Source organism: Varroa jacobsoni, unplaced genomic scaffold (genome assembly GCF_002532875.2).
Source record: "Varroa jacobsoni isolate VJ856 unplaced genomic scaffold, vjacob_1.0 scaffold_1274, whole genome shotgun sequence".
Lineage (NCBI taxonomy): Eukaryota > Metazoa > Arthropoda > Arachnida > Mesostigmata > Varroidae > Varroa > Varroa jacobsoni.
Window position 1 is genome coordinate 542,802 of NW_019214176.1, and position 17,426 is coordinate 560,227.

At 39.1% G+C, this 17,426-nt stretch overlaps 1 protein-coding gene across 5 annotated transcripts in view; it reads right to left on the bottom strand.

Moving 5' to 3' along the window:
* The window catches only part of LOC111268304 (uncharacterized), a 37,679-nt gene that overhangs the window by 8,218 nt on the left and 12,035 nt on the right, over positions 1 to 17,426 (bottom strand). The window contains exon 4 of one of the 5 annotated variants that reach the window (XM_086971655.1): positions 6,788 to 13,511. The exons of 2 other annotated variants lie outside the window; for them this stretch is intronic. In XM_086971655.1, the coding sequence (XP_086827781.1) occupies positions 13,399 to 13,511 (113 nt within the window). In that variant the 3' untranslated portion in view covers positions 6,788 to 13,398. Of the gene's footprint in view, positions 1 to 6,787; positions 13,512 to 13,578; positions 14,693 to 17,426 lie in introns of those variants that run through there. 2 more of the 5 variants (XM_086971657.1, XM_086971659.1) reach the window with 2 other exon arrangements.

A 17,426-nucleotide genomic window follows, 5' to 3' on the forward strand; every position in this document is an offset into this window, starting at 1 on the left:
TCCGGTCGCTAGAGATAGGCCACCGTTTGTATGTAAGCATATATGTAGCGCATTCAATTGTGTTATAGTCGTTGTAACAGAACGGTTTGCCTCAGGGGGCTAACGGTGGAGCAGAAAGGCGGTGGGTAAGCAGGGCTTGAATAGGAGGCCTATACCGCAAATAAACACTCACGTTGTACCCCGATAACAACGATAATAGCGATCTTGGCGGCACCGAGTCAACGCGGCAGTGTCAGAAAGATAGAAAAGTCTATTCTAAAAAAGTCTAAAAAAGGTATTCACAGTTCTTTTATACTTTCGCTAGGAATACAACCGTGGTGCATGCAGTAGTTGATGCTAAACAGAGCATGCTATTATTACTGCTGCCTGATTCCTATTCGATCCATCGATGCGGCAAAGGACACGAGGCTATAAGCGGTTTGGCATTCTGTCGAGATCGTCCTCATCTTCTCTGCCTTCTCTTAAAGCGTTCGGAACACGAACAGCATTGAGAGGCGAGTCGAAGTCTATGGGAAAAGCGCGCTAAATCAGCAAACGATGGCAGAAAAAGCAGGAAAGGAATCGATGCGAGCCAGTCGATCTCGGGAGATTTTTACCTTATTTAAGGCCAACAGCACACGAAATGGTTCTGTCAAGCTAGCGAACACCCACACTCCCAGGGCCAGAGCGTTAGCTAGAATATGATTATTATGCAAATATAATTAAGGTTGCCTAATATTGTAATACTCAGTACATATAGCTGCCAATAACTATGATTGCTTCTTCACCCAGAAAATAATGAAAATAAATAGTTTTCATAATACTCACTTCTTCGAGTCAGTACGTGTGTATGAATTGTGCCTCTCAGCTAGTACACAATGTTGCTAACAATACACGGGCAAAGAGGCTGTACTAATGGATCTCGTAGTCGAACATTTGCGGCTTATTCGAGAAGATTCATAATCTAAATTTAATTTAAGTAATCAAGTTAAATAAATGTTTGATTGATTCTACCTGGATGAAAAGTGTTAACATTTGACCCACTTTACTAACTGATTTTTTTAAATCAGCTTGTTTCCCTAAAATTTTAACGAAGATAACCCGATCCTTGATAGTGATAAAAGTAATTGTACGTTCAAGGACCAAAACAGGAGGGTTCACTGCGACCAATAAGGATTCTAGTATTCATCGCTTTCTTCGTCCCTTTTACTTCCAATAACGGGTTCAACGGCGTATATATTATTCTCATGAAGATGCATGCAGGTAGTAATGCAAAACCCACTATTAGGCCAAGATAACCCGTTTTCTGTTTTACTTCTGTTCTATTCATTCTCTAAGTAGCACGCATACTTGTACTACAAAAAAGCAATACTAAGACGTCACTGGCTCGAAACACGAAAGCTGCTGAGACAAATTATGCTGTGTAGGCCAACGGAAACGAGTTCCTTGTTGGCAGGCAATTGTCATTCATCATCCGCATAGGTTTAGCGTCTTATTTTTCAGCTATGATTCTATATGAGCATGCTGGAATAGTACAGAATATAGGAACAGTGTATAATATTAACAGTTGCATATTAAATACAGCATAATTTGGGTAGCGTAACGCCATCTGAAGGGGGAGTAGAAGCACAGGTATAAATAATTGAACCGTCGAGCGAGTAGCTAGGCCACATATCATATATACGTCAATACGATGTTTTGTATATTACTTTGCTCACTGACCTTTATCACGCCGTAGTTTATGCCTACTTCGACCTTTAAAACTTCCGATAATAGAGTTTCTGAGACGCTAGTTATCGTTTGCTTTGATCGGTCTCTACAACGCCGGTTCAATCCGTTCGTACCGTATTCGAGCTACTACTTTCCGCTAAGATGCGCCTTCGAATGTGAACGGTGGACTTCGTTAAACGTAACCGTAATAAAACTTCAAGCGCTCCCATGAGCTCGCAAACGATCCGGCAATACAGTAACAAGTCATGCAAAGCACAATATTCCATATTCTAATGAAATTAATCAGCGAACTAACGGAGCATACAGAAACCATCCCACAGCAAAAGAAGGATGACAATAGCCCCCTTCTCGTTTTATGCCATTTGACAGGACGACAAACCTTCAAGGTGTCTCGGGTAATGACGTGTTTAAATAATCGAATACGAAGAGACCGATTCCAACTCGTGTGTGAAACTCGTAAAACTTTCAAACCTGCAAGGCTCTATGGCGCATATCAGCCGCGATCGTAATGAACTTTACTAGCTAAGATGGCCTGCAGGCAAACTGCTACCGTTCGGCTTAGACTTGAAACTTGGATTCCAGTAACATGGATCGAGAAAGAACAGTATTAAATCAGGAACGAGATCAGCAATTCTGCTTTGAAACATGTTCATGTCTATACATATGCACGCCCCCGTTTCCACATTGCTTACCACTATTAGGTTATTGTCAAACTAGAATACAATGAAAAGCGATTGGACCTTGTCACTAAAATCACTTTAGTAAACAATAGTATTTCGTAAGCCTTAGTTAAGGTTCCAGGGTTATCCAGATATGATCAGAAAATAATGTTTCTCAGTTGGTTGGAATATTATGTGTCTATATCAAGTAAGCAAATAGGTGTACGTGTCTATTGTCTAAATAACGCCTGGACAAAAATTGCTCTTCGGATGAGTATTTTCTAGAACTAATCCTGCACTGAAGCCCAGTGCCTAAATGCGTAGTAGTTATATATAATATTTAAGGTGTTTCATATCTACTGATAGATATGCCGTTTCAAAGACCATCAAACGAACGTTTAGATCATTTTTCTAGCCACAATATAAACATTTCACGTACTAACATCGAAGTCGTCTGTAAATAGGCTTATCTTTCATTTTTCGATTATTCGGTTTTTTTGATCACATCGTGGCGGAACGACTCAGATGACGTTCTGTATTATCTAATATAACATTGTCGCCTGTAGACCGCATTGGCTAGCCGTTATATTATCACAAATCACAATACGATCAGAGCCACTGAAAGGAGCACCTTGTCTGAGACGGTCGAATATTTCACTTGCATTTTGAGCATCATTTGAGCCATCTACAGGACGCAATAGGCGTCCTTTCATACGGATTATGATCGCATTTTTTCAATGTGCCACTACTTTGGTGCGGTCATATAGTGATTTTCATGGAAGCCCTTGAAGGCAAAGTTAGTGCCTAATGCTTTTCTATCATCCTACCCACTCTAGTAGTTCAGCCTTGAATCCTTTCTTGGTATAGAAACTCCTCAGAATGGATAAATTCGCCTTATTTCTTGGTTACTGATTTCATTCTCCGTACATATAAAGCATCCTTCCTGCTTGAATCCACCTTATCTCCAATATCTTCTATGAAGTAACAAAAAAACTGACATATATAGAATTATATTTAATTGAAAACGACTAAGTAAGGCCAGAAGGAGATAAAAATTGACTCTGTGAGATTAATTAAACTCAGCCCTCGACAACGCGATAATACGGTGGTTGTTTCTTATCGTTTCACCTCACAGTGGCTGCAGGTTACGCTGGTCGTATAACTCTATTTCGCAAAGAAATTCGTTAAAACAACTACCCTAACTTACTTTACACTTTAAGTATTAAAGCACTCCAACCCGTAACCCGCAACCCGAACAAGATGGAAGTAGGCGACTGTAAGTATTTTAAGATATGTAAGTGTGCGGGCTCTATTTCGGCTAGATAGTTTGCACATCGCCGCAAGGCAACTTAGAGGTAACTGGCGAAAAAGCCAAGAAAATGAAGACTAGGAGAGGCTGAGGTAAACCATTGCTTCAGGGACCTGTGCGCAAAGAGTTCTTCAAAGAGGCATCTCCTCTCCTTGAAGTTACTGGATGCTGGTTCCATTTGCCCCAGTTTTCAGCGTTGACACTTCGACATGAACATCACTTCCTCGGTAAACCGGCTTGAGCCCAGCACTAACCTTATACATTACCTTTCATTCTTCCTATTGATACTCTTCGTTACATTGTGAAGATCATTTTAGCACAGAGATAGTAATCAATAGTTGTATAGGGTACGGGAGTTTAATTACGAAGGGTCAGGACTTTTTCGGACCTTGTATATACAACATTTTCCTTTATCATTAGTACAACCAAGCCCGATATCGTCGTTATACTTCCTAATTAGAATAACATACTGTGGTAATACCGGTATGCCAAACGGGCTAAGATATGAACATTTCTCACTCTGTATGAGCAAATATCATCGCTATGATCATCTCTAACAGTGGGCGTATTGGAATAAGGTTTTTCTATGTTCTAAATTATTCTTTAGTAAATGTCATCTGTTAAATACGAGCAAGTCAATGATGTCGTCTTATGACACCGAAACGTTTGAAGACACCGTGCAAGTGAATACGATTTAAACGAAAGCTTTCTTGGCTTTTGGCAGCGCGTACATTTGCTTGCTGATGGCAGTGCATAAACGTCTTGTTTGTGCCTTGCAAACGATGCCGTGTCTAGTGGTTAGTGAAGCGGACTTTGTGCCTTCGAAAGCTATTGCTTCCGAAAACAATCGGAGAGAATCGATTGAAGAACAGAGAAATATATATAGATGTATAGAAGCAAGTCGTTGTGAGATGTATAGTTTGCCGTTGACAACAGTATAGGACAACACGATTGTCTGGATTCACATCGTCGAACGTGACCGCGTTGACATGAGTAAGACAAAATTTTTTGGTGTCACTATTATCCCAGATGGAGAAAGTGAAGATAATGTCAGACGTATCGATGCTACGTGTTGAGAAATTCATTCAGGAGATACATCCTCTCAAGGAATGGAACACTTAACGCGGCGTCGATGCGTCCTCGGGTTTAAGCTTTCATTATAAAAAGTGGCGTCCAAAAGTCCCACATCGAAATGCCTTTCTTCTATTGTTATGCATGTACATTTTTTCGTTTATATGTAAAACAATGTCAAATTGACAGTTAACTGCTGAACGTCTTTATTTATTTAAGAACCTTTATCGAAAGGGTATGCTGCCCATGGTAATATTTTCATGTATCGCAGTATAGCAGTATATATATACTGATGTTGCGCTTAAACAAACTTAAGACCCTCATTAATCGATTCAGTCAGTCTACCCCTGACAATAGTGTGTAAGCGGGACGGTTACATCCTGAAGGGGCATGTTTGAAAGCATCTCCTTTGGGGATAGGTATCGTCGTATTTTCTTGTCGGACTGCATAGTTGCTCCGTAGAATTTTGTCATACTTTCGATCAATGATGAGAGAATTTCATTATTGTTTTGTTCATATTGATAATGGCGTTGAATGCATTAGATACTGCTGAACTTTGATCGGGGTACAAGAAATAATTTTCTACGTTAGGTCAAATCTTTCGAAATGAAAAAGACATTACGCTAGCAGTAAACTTACAGCTAACTTAAACTTTTTGTCAACTGGAAGCTCATCTGAAGCTTATGCCACATTTAACTGAAGATCTATTGTAGATCGATGAAGGTATAGAATGTATCAAATGATGGTGAACTACATTATCTCACCTGAAACGGTCACCTACGAAAGCATGGAACTAATATATTGTCTGTATAATTTTTCATGCATTGTCGATCGGCAGCTCACTGTTTAATCACTGCTTAGCGATACGAAACGTCTACTGGTCTCACTGGTTAGCTAAATTGTCCAGTTCTCGATCCAATATCCACTACTGCAATTTTGGATAACTTGGTCATAGTAGAAGAAACAGAGCCCCTGAAAACAATAAGCCAGCTCGCTCTGCTGCAGGGTTCATCTGTGTTGCTAGCTTTTTGAATGCTCTTTGAAACTTGCATTCGTTCGTTGACTACGGCTCTCTTAGCTGGAAGTTCCTTGATTACGGCCTAATCTCGACTAGCTACATATACGTGTTTGTGGATGAGGTTACTTTTAAGAGTCAAGCTCGTAAAATACTCCTCGTCACCATTACGTATTTGATGCGTAGGCAGAAGGTTTACATTGTTCTAAGCTATTGCTATAATTATGTATTGTAAATGTTACCATTTATACAGACCATTGAAGAATACACCTCTGCAATGATTGCTCAGGTCCGTAATAGTTGGCTATATGGCCACCTATGGGTCAAACGCTTATTCTTAAATCTAAATTTCGAGCCTTCAAAGATGCGAGCCTGCGAATTTATTGAAAGGGTATTCGGAATAAATTAAAACCATATTGGAATATTTTTATAAGCTAAATTTGTGAGTTCGATAAACTCTGTCTATGAGCTACATCTTAATGAATTTCGACGCACCGACAGGGACGCCCATCACGGATATGCTTGATCGTCCAGTTCGATCGCAGTTTTGACTTAGAGCTTAGAAAGCCGAGTCAGATCATTTCAAAAAAAGTATTTTTCGAAATTTCTGAGAAAATTACACGCTTCTGAGGATAACGATAGCTGGGTTCATAGAACGCTTTGAGCACATGTTCAATGTGTATATATATATATAATCCTAAATGTCCTTAGAGATGAATCTGGCTCATTTTGTCTGGTATATCGAAAATGTACCTAACCTATTCCAATAAAAGGTGTGTGGGTTTCCGTAAGCAAGCGTCGTTACTTCGTGGTGGTTTTTTACAGCTCATCGCCCGCGGTGTGAAGCTTAGGATCTTCTTCGAAGCAAGTGAACCGCCTTTAAGCTAAGCGTTTTATAAGGACCGAGGACTTAAAATGACAGCAAAATAGCATCAATATTAATAGGTTATATTTTTAGCTAAATATGATCCCATTGTTGAGAATTTCACTGTAGCTCTTACTATTTTTTTTATATCTTAAGGATTTATTTTTAGCTACATCTCCAGGTATAGTATAAGGTGATCACGTTACAATAGGTCCAATCAAAGGTGTTAATATTCATCCTATAGGAATCTATATATAGTTTTACATCTTTGACTCATGTTTGTTGATGACATTATTTTCATTAAATATTAAACATAAAAAGTTTGATTTTTATATGGATCAAAAGGTTTAAAACCTCGTGTTTTAATGCATAATTCTAGAGCTTTCGGAACTGAACTTCCAATATGATAACTTGTAAAATATGTCGGCCTATTTTCTATTCTATTTCATCTAATGTTTCCAATTGATGTGCTTCAGAAATTCACATTATATTATACCTTAACACTTTGAAAAATAAGTATATTGTGATATTATGAGTAGCTTGTTATTGATCAGTTTATATAATAAATTTATGTACTCCTCCTCCTCTTTGATCTAAACTTGATAAATTCCTTATTGAATTGGACTTGATCCATCGTATTGTTGTATAATTCTTCAAACAATAACTTCCTTCTCCTTGCAGAACTCCTCTTATTTTTCCTCCTCCTATTTTATAATGACCATACTTTTTCCTATGTATATTAATAGTTCTAGTAATCAAACTATTTATTTATTATAATATTTAAAATATATTTAGAAATTGAATTAAGTAAGTAAATAAACAGCCGTTGATGAGAACGGCGGATTTGCGTAAGTGCTGCTGCTACAACAGACCCACTGTGACACACTAACCCAGCTACCGCTGAGTTCTTCCTCTACCCACTCGAGGTTTATGAAGATAAAATTTTTTACGTTTCTTTAATTTCAATATTTTCCGGCACGTGAAAATCATGAAGAGATGTCTAGTAAATTTAAATTTTCAGCGGAATATGTAAATAAGTCGCTTCCGCTTTATCAAAAAACAGTTTTCATTAGGAGTAGCCGAATCAAGCAACCACGAACTTGAAGTAAATTTCTGAAGGAAAGTAAAACGTGACATCGCATTAGTTATTACGAAACACATCATGGCTGATAACAAAGTTCATTCAATGAGCTATTTCTATAACTGGACACATACATAGGCGATGAAAAAGCTGGTTTAGCACCGATATTATGGTATCAGTAATGGTACCTCAGCGGCCAATACTCCAATGGAGCATGCGTACAAGATCCCCGTGCGACCAATAATCAAAAGACCATTCTAAAAGAGGACCTATTTCGGGAAAACACCCCGCCTCCCGTGGTGAAGTTTCAGTTATGCTAATATATTCGTTGTTGTGGCTGATATAAATCCTGTAACTTAGCGGAAAATGCCGAATACCAAAATAGTCCTAAACCGCTAAAATGAACGCAGCATTTTTTATAGCATACTATTGAAGCATATATATTACCCTTTGAAATGGCGTCAAATGCCTAGGTGACGGAAGGTCAACCTAGCGTACGTCGTCGGGCTCAGTTCACCTACTGCCGAATATGAGTGCGTCTAACAAACATCCCAGCTGAAACTGCATAGAGTACCATTCAGTTACGTCAAATACAAGCTCTAATCTACTTTCTGATCCAAAAAGTTCGGTCTATTCGATGCCGCTCGTACGGTGCCACTCCGTCGAATCGGAAACCACCGTGCGGTCTCTTTGAAACCCCTCGACTAAACAGTGAAGAAGGTTACGTATGAAAGAGGCAAATGCATAAGGATAACAGTAGCTGGATAAAGTTCAAGCGAACAACCGGTCAAGTGTTTGCCGCACTCGAAGTTGTAGCATCGTCATAGTGTCCTTGGTAGGAAATTTTGTACAGAATCTTCACCATCTAATTGGCAATGATTGGGTATAACGTAAAAAGTCTGTGTCGTCCAGAGGTTGTCTTCGCTGGTGCCACGACATCAACTGCGAGCACATTGCCGTCAGATGAAAATCACTCAGGCCACGTAGCTCGTACACTAGAGAAATGTCCAATATGTACAGTTGACTTCGTATAAGCAGCTTTATCGTCAAAGCCAATCCACCTTGACCGAGTTACTTATGCCTGTATAATAATACTAATATAATGTTGTATTGTAATCAAACTAATGCAATGAATCGTCATGATTAAAATAGGGTGTGCCTGACCGAGGCTTGGCCTGCCGTGCCGAAATACAGGCTTGTTTATTTTATCAGATAGAGAAGAAGCACTAGCCTAGTGAAAATGAATGCTCAGCACGGTTATTAGAGCTAATTGGCAAAGATACCATGGTGAGCCGCCATATATAGAAAGCTATTGTGAACATCATCACTTCTGGCAATTTCATGCCATCTAGTGGAAGCGTCGCGGATTATCGAGAATTATTCAATTATGAGAGAAAAAAAATCGGAGTTGAAGTTTCACATATCTGTTGATTACTAACTGACCTTAAAGGCTAACGCTAGCGTACTGTCATTTAAGTTGTCATGTGCCAGCAAGAAGCGTATTCAATCGTTGTTGGTGAAGCAATCGTCTCATCATTACCTGCGTCGAGATGCACAACTTCAATTGTTGTCGAAATTTTCGCCGATAATAATATCCCCTGATCTACCCGATCGAATACGTTAAGTTAGAAGTTAAGAAGTGAATGAGAAGTTTTCTCATTTAACTCATACTTGCTAATTAGCTGCTGTTGTGGGTCGAAAAATTGGCATCTACATATTCCATCAAAGTCCATACCCTTACTAACGAGACAAAAAAAATCCTTCACAAATAAACCTGTATAGGAAGGGCTCACTGCGCAAGCCCTTCCTATACGCAGAACAAGTGATATCATCTCGATCCATCTCGCTTACTGCTAGAAATAATGCTTACCATGAAAAAGACCAACGTTGCTCATGTCTTCATCACCAGCATACGCTTGATTTCTACATAGAAACGATCCAATCGCTAGTGTATGATGCCTTTTGTGCACCTAAGTAAATATGTATAATGACAAACAACCCCAAGTCGATTCTTCAATCGAATAAATTCTGGATGCACGAGTTCTGTTACGGAAAGGCTTTCGGTAAACCTTAGCTGATGACTCAATGAGACCTAGTTGAGCCCATGGGATGTAAGCATGTAGTGCCGAACGTATCGCTAGAAATGCGAAAGTAACTTATTGTATTAAATAAAAGAAGAACTTTTTTTTTTTCTATTATACCAAACTAGTATAACGAAAGGGTCTAAACAGGACTGGCTGCTATAGATGTTAAAACCCCTTTTTCAGCTCTTGAAATTTTTCACGGTTCTTCAACAGCAGGTCAAAATACATAACTATGGTGAATCGTAGTATATACGATATATATTGTGAGATATCTTTAAATCGACATATGAATCGCTGTTAATTGAAGGAAGATAATATGATCGTCATCCAAGATTTGAAGGTAGCTCACTTCTGGCGGAAGACTAAGCTGATTACAGCGTTGACATACTCTTGCTTGGAGATCAAAAGATGTATCCATGGAAGAGAAATAATGTTTTGGTCGTATCAGTATGAAGCTAGCACCACCGATAGCAGTTGCTACGAGTTCATCTAGCGAAGAATCCATAGGAACTGAATGAGTTATTATATAAAACATAAGGGCTAAAAACCTCTTTTTCAATCAACGTAGTATTGAACGGCATGCAAGGGGTAAAGTCGCGAGTTTATCTATTGGCCCGAATCTAGGAACTTGGAATTAAATTCTATTTGCTTGGCATAGGTATCAAAGACTAAGGTGGTGTTTCTCTTGTTTTAAAAATCTCTTGTTGGGGCTTCCTGCGGCCATGAACCACAGAATAGGTCAATACAAATAGAATAGCTCAAAATGAGACTTAATACGAGGCACGATTGAGACAAATCATAAATACTGTGTATATCGAACCTTTTACACGAAAAAGCGTTTATTTCCCCATTGTTCGGTAGGCGATCGTCAATACGTCCCGTGCCAACGTGCTCACCAAGCCTGGTTATATGTAAGGCTTAAGGTAATGCTAAAACTAGGCCTATCGATGCCGTTTGCCTCCGACATCGCGAACAACTTATTTTCCTTGGCACGAGTCCTTCCAGCACTAAATGAAAAAGACAATATCGGATATGCATCTTTTCGAGCCTTATGATAAGACGCATCGATTCACCATTCCCAACGATGCAACCCACGGGACAGACCTTTGACAGTCAAGAAAATCGCACAGCTCCCGATTCTGTAAATTTCCTTTTCTAATGTTTGTATTTTGCGCTCTGGTATAGTCCTTGCGGAAATTAGGCCCAAAGGGATGATACGCTAGGAAAACTTCTATTAATCCTATCTCTGCCTTAAAAACAGATTTGGATAGTAGGGTTTCCGGCCAAAAACCCGACACGACGACCACATGTACTCATGCTGTAACTTTTCAATCCAAATTTTGGTCATTTCACATTGGCATTGCGTAGTTGCGTTGTCCTCAAACGGTACGTAAGTGCAGACGAACAAATCTATCTATCTATTAATTTATGTATTTGCTACGATATTGCAATTTGTTGTAACAAATAAAAAGTGCACGCATCCTTTGGATCTGACTATAATTAGAATTATCAGAACGCAAAATATGAACGTTAGAAAAAGTTCTCTTTAAAGAAAAGAGCCAGGTTGAAATGAACGATGTCCTTACGAATAGCTACGATTGGTCGAAAACGCTGGCAAAGTCGTTAGCTTTGCGAAACGCATACAATCCAATACAACAGCAGTGGCCACCCGCTGATGCTTGGGAAACCTTTTCATTGGCAAAGGTTTACCACACTCGCTGTTGGTAGGATTGCAAGCGACTCGGAAATACTATAGCAATGTCACCCTAATATGTACATAGCTTTCTCCCCTTCTCAGATTCCTGAAGCTAGGTCCCTAATTCACAAATACGCAAGAGTACGTGCTAGCTAATCGGTTAGAAAGTGCTATTGCTAGAAAGAGGCTTCATTGACGTACTTTCACTCCGAAAGTACATCGCCGAAAGTGATCCCTAAACACAACATAAGGAAATTTGTATAATGGAGTTGACAAATAGGCTTTCGTCTTCTGGTATCTGGTCGACATCCGCAGTCATTTTTTCTACGGTATACACCCACAGATATGGAGACATAGTCGGTTAACATGCAGCTCTTGCTATTTGTGTTTCCAGGAAAACAGGTAACGGACGGCCTAAGGCGCACAGCGAGAGTGACCAATAATAGAATGAAAAACAATATAACTGGTATTATTATCATTGCTAACTCATTCACAGACAACTGATGATGCCCGGCCTAACCTTGATGCACTTTACGCAAAGTGTATATTTTTATATACACTTATTATTATTTGATACACATATATTTTTTTTATTTAAAAAATTAAATATATAAACGCGCTTTATTATATAAAGTGCGTTTAATCAACGATAATGAGCGTTTGCTTTCGCCAAGCATACAAGTAACGCGCGGCAGCGTATAAGATAAGATGATCGCGCAGATTCCGTCACTGTAAATATTTAATTCATACGATTCAGTTTGTAAGAAGCTGCGGCTGCAACTGAGTTAGAACAAAAACACAACCGGTAAAGGTCTTGAATAGGCCCAACCGACCCTAGAAAATTCGCGATGTCTTCTACCACCATACTTCAGAACACTGTCATAGAAGCGTTGTGTGATAAGCAAAGCGCCGGTGCACGTACACGATAGAATAGCGGACGAGTCCAACTGCGACGTAAATGTTGCCGTAAAATAAAGTTGCTATAAAAACGGAGCGGTCGATTTAAGTCTTCGGCTAGTTAACACTGCAAAGTTACGCAGACCGTGCGCTATTTATATGGTGAAAATCATGAAAATACAATAGGCGCGTCGCGAAGGCAAATGGTTTTTTAGATCATTTGCTTTCGTAGCATGAAATTAGAAAAAAAACACCTCGAAAGCTTTTGCTTACAACAGAGTTCTCGTAAGAGTTGTTCCAACTAAATTTTAAGGTCGCCAATTTGATTCCTATAAAAACTTATCTTTTTGGCTGAAAACGTTCATGAATTAAACTAATTCGTATATGTATGGTGTGTATATATATGTGTGTGTAAATAAATTATAATTTAGAAGTGATCTGATCGTAGACCCATTACAACCATCAACGGTTCTAAAGATATCCCGATTCTGAATCTCATATCTGCATATGTTTGGCATAGCGATCTCTTACTAACACAAACGCAATGAATGAAATTGTTCGCTCTTCGATAGAGGAGACCGTCAACGTATTCATATACTTATCCTGTAAAATAAAAGAAAATTATTTCTATTCAGCTGTAAACGTTTCTCACCTGGTGGCGAATGGAACGATTCAAAAGGGAAATCAATTATACGTGCGCTTGAAAAACGCCTAGAAGGCTTCGAAAAATCTCTTCATGCGTGAAACTTCAAGAAGTTAGAGAAGTTTCACTTCGAAACGAAAAATAGTTGTTTTTTTCTCGCAAAAATAAAAAAGCTATTGAATGAATCGGCTACAATAATGCCAGGTGAGAATAGCAATATAATAGGATAGATAGGTATCTTGGCATCACATTTTCCGCTGGACGGGTGAGCTAATACAACTTCCGAAGTTTCTTCCTTCGTTTTCATTCAGGTCCACCTGATGATGCCTCTGCGTCCCGCGAAGTTCTGTGTATTGACAGCCATTAAGTTAGACATCGTTCTTAGGACAAAGTAGGTACCGCGAACACTTCAGAAAAAGTCTCAAAAAGAATAGCTGGCGTATCAGGCTGGGAGCTCGTTGTTCCCCAGATGCTCGACAACCTTAGGAAAGTCAGAAAAAGATTCGAGTGTTTTATCTATACAGAAATAGGAGCTGAAAAGTACCGGATGCCGCTTGTACACTAGATTTCATTTTCGGTTACAAGTACAACTATAATGCGTCATCCGATCCTGATGTATGGCTCCATTCAACATCGCTAGTAAAGCAAACTTCAAGCGAGCACATAAACAGGAAGTGCATAGAAGACCTTTTTGTAGCCATGAAAATGAATCGATGAATGTTAACTGTTCTTGACTCAGCATAAAATAGGGCATGTACTACAAAAAAACAACTAAAATTACATTACCGTTGGTCAAACTGCATGATTAGGAATCGTTTCGAATTTGGGACAGGTCCCAGCTGGTAACTGCTAAGCTTAATCCTTTAGTCCATGTGATAGTTCAAAGATAACGCGTTTACTAAGCACATTTAGGGACACGTGAGATTCAAAACCGGACGTATATGTACATTTTTTCAACCCAGTCATCTAAAGCAATGACTAACTAAAGCAGTATCGGCAGTTGAAATAGATTGAGTTCCACATATATATAATGAAAATCCGTTCCCTCTCTGTCTCGCCGTAGCAGAGGAATAGATCAACATTAATAACCGTATGAAATAGTGGATAACAAATGCCAGCTCAGATTTGTCGTCCCAATAGGTTACAGCAGTAACTTCAGTTATTTAGTAAAACACGTGGCTCCATTTTCTGCAGGTTCTACAATAGTGGTTTGATACGGCGAACATATGCACTGCCTACACAATGGATGCCTTTGTGGCTAATAGGAATACTATCTTAAATAAGGTTTGGTCGATCTTTTACCGAAGAGGTAATTACTATAATTTGTTTACATTGTGAAAATAGTCTTAAAAAAGAAAATGAGAACACTAAGAAATTAACAAGGTTTGATCTGAATCGAGAAATGTTAAAGGAAACATCAGTAATTGGACTACAGAATCCTAGAGGGCCAGTTCGCCATCAGTAGGACGAAAGGAGCAAGCTTCATTCATCTGACATCGTAGTACCAAGCTGTGTAGATGGCCCTCTGAAGCACCTCTGTATTTCTCTCGGTCCTGTTAAAAGGCGCATTTTTTGCGGGAGGTCAGGTAAATAAAAGCACCCCTTGAGTCGGCAACGTGAACAGAAAATACACGCAGATGATTGCAATTATGAAAACGGTTGCTGCAACCAGACAGGACAAAAAAAGGCTGTAAATAACAATGTTACGTTTTAACTAAGATCTACAAAAATTCATCGCGTAATTTATATTTACATATTTATAAATTCGACCAGCATATTTGACATGGAATAACCTGTTGAAACAATACGAATTACCCAAATGTAAATTGTTTTCACACTGTTCAAGTTCCAGCAAAAATAACCGTGGAAAAACAAAGAAGACTAACTGATGCTTTGTGCCTCAGCCTATCTACAGATGGCCAATATAAGAGATTTCATAGTAATATATTTCATTTACCAGACTGTACTAATTCGATCAATGTTCACTCCATAGACACACACCATATGGCTGTGATATGTAAATAACCGAACGTCTCTGTATATAATTCGTTATATCGACGCTCTTCGCAGCAGAACAAAAAATATCGAATAATATTATGAAACCAATATATCTTCAGTGCGTATACTTGAGCCATAGTCGAGCTTACGATACATGCCAGTAAACCCATAAAAGCCATCTATTTAAATAGCAAACAAACAGTCTTCGCTAAGCGGCCCACCCGTGGCAGAAAAAGCCTCCTCAAAGAATATGCTAAAATCGAGCAAATTTTTACGTCTATGCTAGAACTACTACTGAACCTCAACTACATTTTCACGCTGTTGAATTCGTTATTTGTTGTTTCTATGGTAGCGGTAAGTGCCGCAATAAACCTAAGCTTCCTTGCACAGAAAAAACCCTGTCTTGTTTGCCGCTTTCTTTCTATCCGCAGCTCTTGCGGCGTTCAAAATATATGTGTTGACGACTTGAGGATTTAAACCTCTGGTTGAAAGTAAATGGAAGTCGCTATTTCGAGCCACATAAATACCACACAGCTTGCACGAATACGTGTATATGTTCCTTAATAAAAAAAAAAAAGAAGAAATGTACAGTCGTAGACGTCCAATACGTCCGAGATATAAATAATTGAATATTTAATAGAAGACAAGACGTCATGGCAGATAAATAGAGCTTATTAAAGCATTCATTAAGTGATGACCTTTTGAAGCTCAGATGTCCCATGTACAATTGCCTGTCTATGCCAACGGCCTTTAGAAGTAGCAAGGCCAATAACTGTAAGATTGGTCAAAACACTTAACCATATAAATCGGTACACGTCATTAATTATTACAGTGCGTAGGCCTCATGTACACGGCTATCATGTTTACTTCGTTGGCAGGGCATTGGCGGAAAAACTTGTTGTGAACGAGGGCACCGTGAAGCATTGTATCTCTAATGTTGGCCATCATATAACTGCACCTAGGCATATTTTAACTTGAAATAACCAGGTGACTCATGTGTTCATTTTGTAAGAAAAAAAAAAGAGCGAAGCTTTTAAGGTTTACCTACGCCGTGAAATATTCATGTTGGACGTTACTCTAATGAATCTCGCTCTGTTAAAATAACGAAAAAATTAACCGAAAATACATAAATCATCGTGATTACTATAGGCTAGTATTTTTCCGTCCATTTGGCATCAATTTGACCGCAAAGATCAAGCGAACCCTTAGCAACATATTACGATCACATTCGTGTCGGCAGTCGCTGCCTTTTAGGCTAGACGGGAAATAATACGATTTATTCATTCATTTACCGTTAGGCCTCGATGCAGCATATTTTCCTTAATACAACTATGCCTTAATGGACGTCAAGTGATTATCTCGAAGAAAAAGCGCTGCACTGGCGCCAACGAGAAATAGATAAATGAACTGTACTTTTTTACAATGGCGTAGAAGGCATTGACCGACAGGCCCATTAGGACTGAGGAGCTTTGTACTTGCTGGCAGTCGTGTCCTTTACTACGATTGTACGCCAACGACTTTATTAAACGAATTAAGTTAACGAAACAAAGGCACGCGAAACCGCGTGTGAGTCTCAGTGCAATATTAGTCGTTCACGTCAAAAACCGTCGTCAAAACTCAAAGTAATGCCTCTTCTCGTGTTATTTTCACTAGTTTGATTTACCTATATATATATATATATGACTGTCACCAGATTTGAGCTCAAGGTTTCTATGGATCTGTCTTAACATCACAAATTATAAATCGGCCTGATAATAAGGTTAGGTGGTACATACAATAACGCGCCCATTGGTTAGGGGTTTCCTTATGTTCACCAATGGCGTTAATAAAATTCGAATGATTGGACTTCAGGTCCCTTCTAGGCACACCCTGGCACACTCTGGCATGATCTAAAACCATTGATAAGTTACATACGTAACTTATTCGAAAATTAAGCTAGTTAATCATGCTATTTGAAGAGCTTCCGTGAGACGTTAAACGATTTCGATCGGTGATTAGCTAGATATACTCAATGGCGGCGTGCTGTGTCGGCTCACGAAACGGCGAGCCGCGCGGCTTCAGTACATGCCGCAATGTTGATGATCATCGTTGGCGGCTGAATAAAGCTGTACCTGCTACTTTTTTTGTGATTGTTAGCGGTGAAACAGCATTGATTTAAACGACCAGCGTCGTTTAGGCCTTGTCGCATGTCATACAGGGCTCACTCATTACACAAACGTAGGCTGTATCAGCGATTGAAAAAGCTTTCCTTTGCATGAGCCTATTAGCTCGTTCGCGTATTTTCACTCCGAATATATAGGTTCGATAAAGGCCCGCCGACCCTCACATAACTTAATCTCAGTTCTCTTGTACCAACTGTCAAAGTAGCAAGAGTCCTAATCTTATCATACAGCTTAAC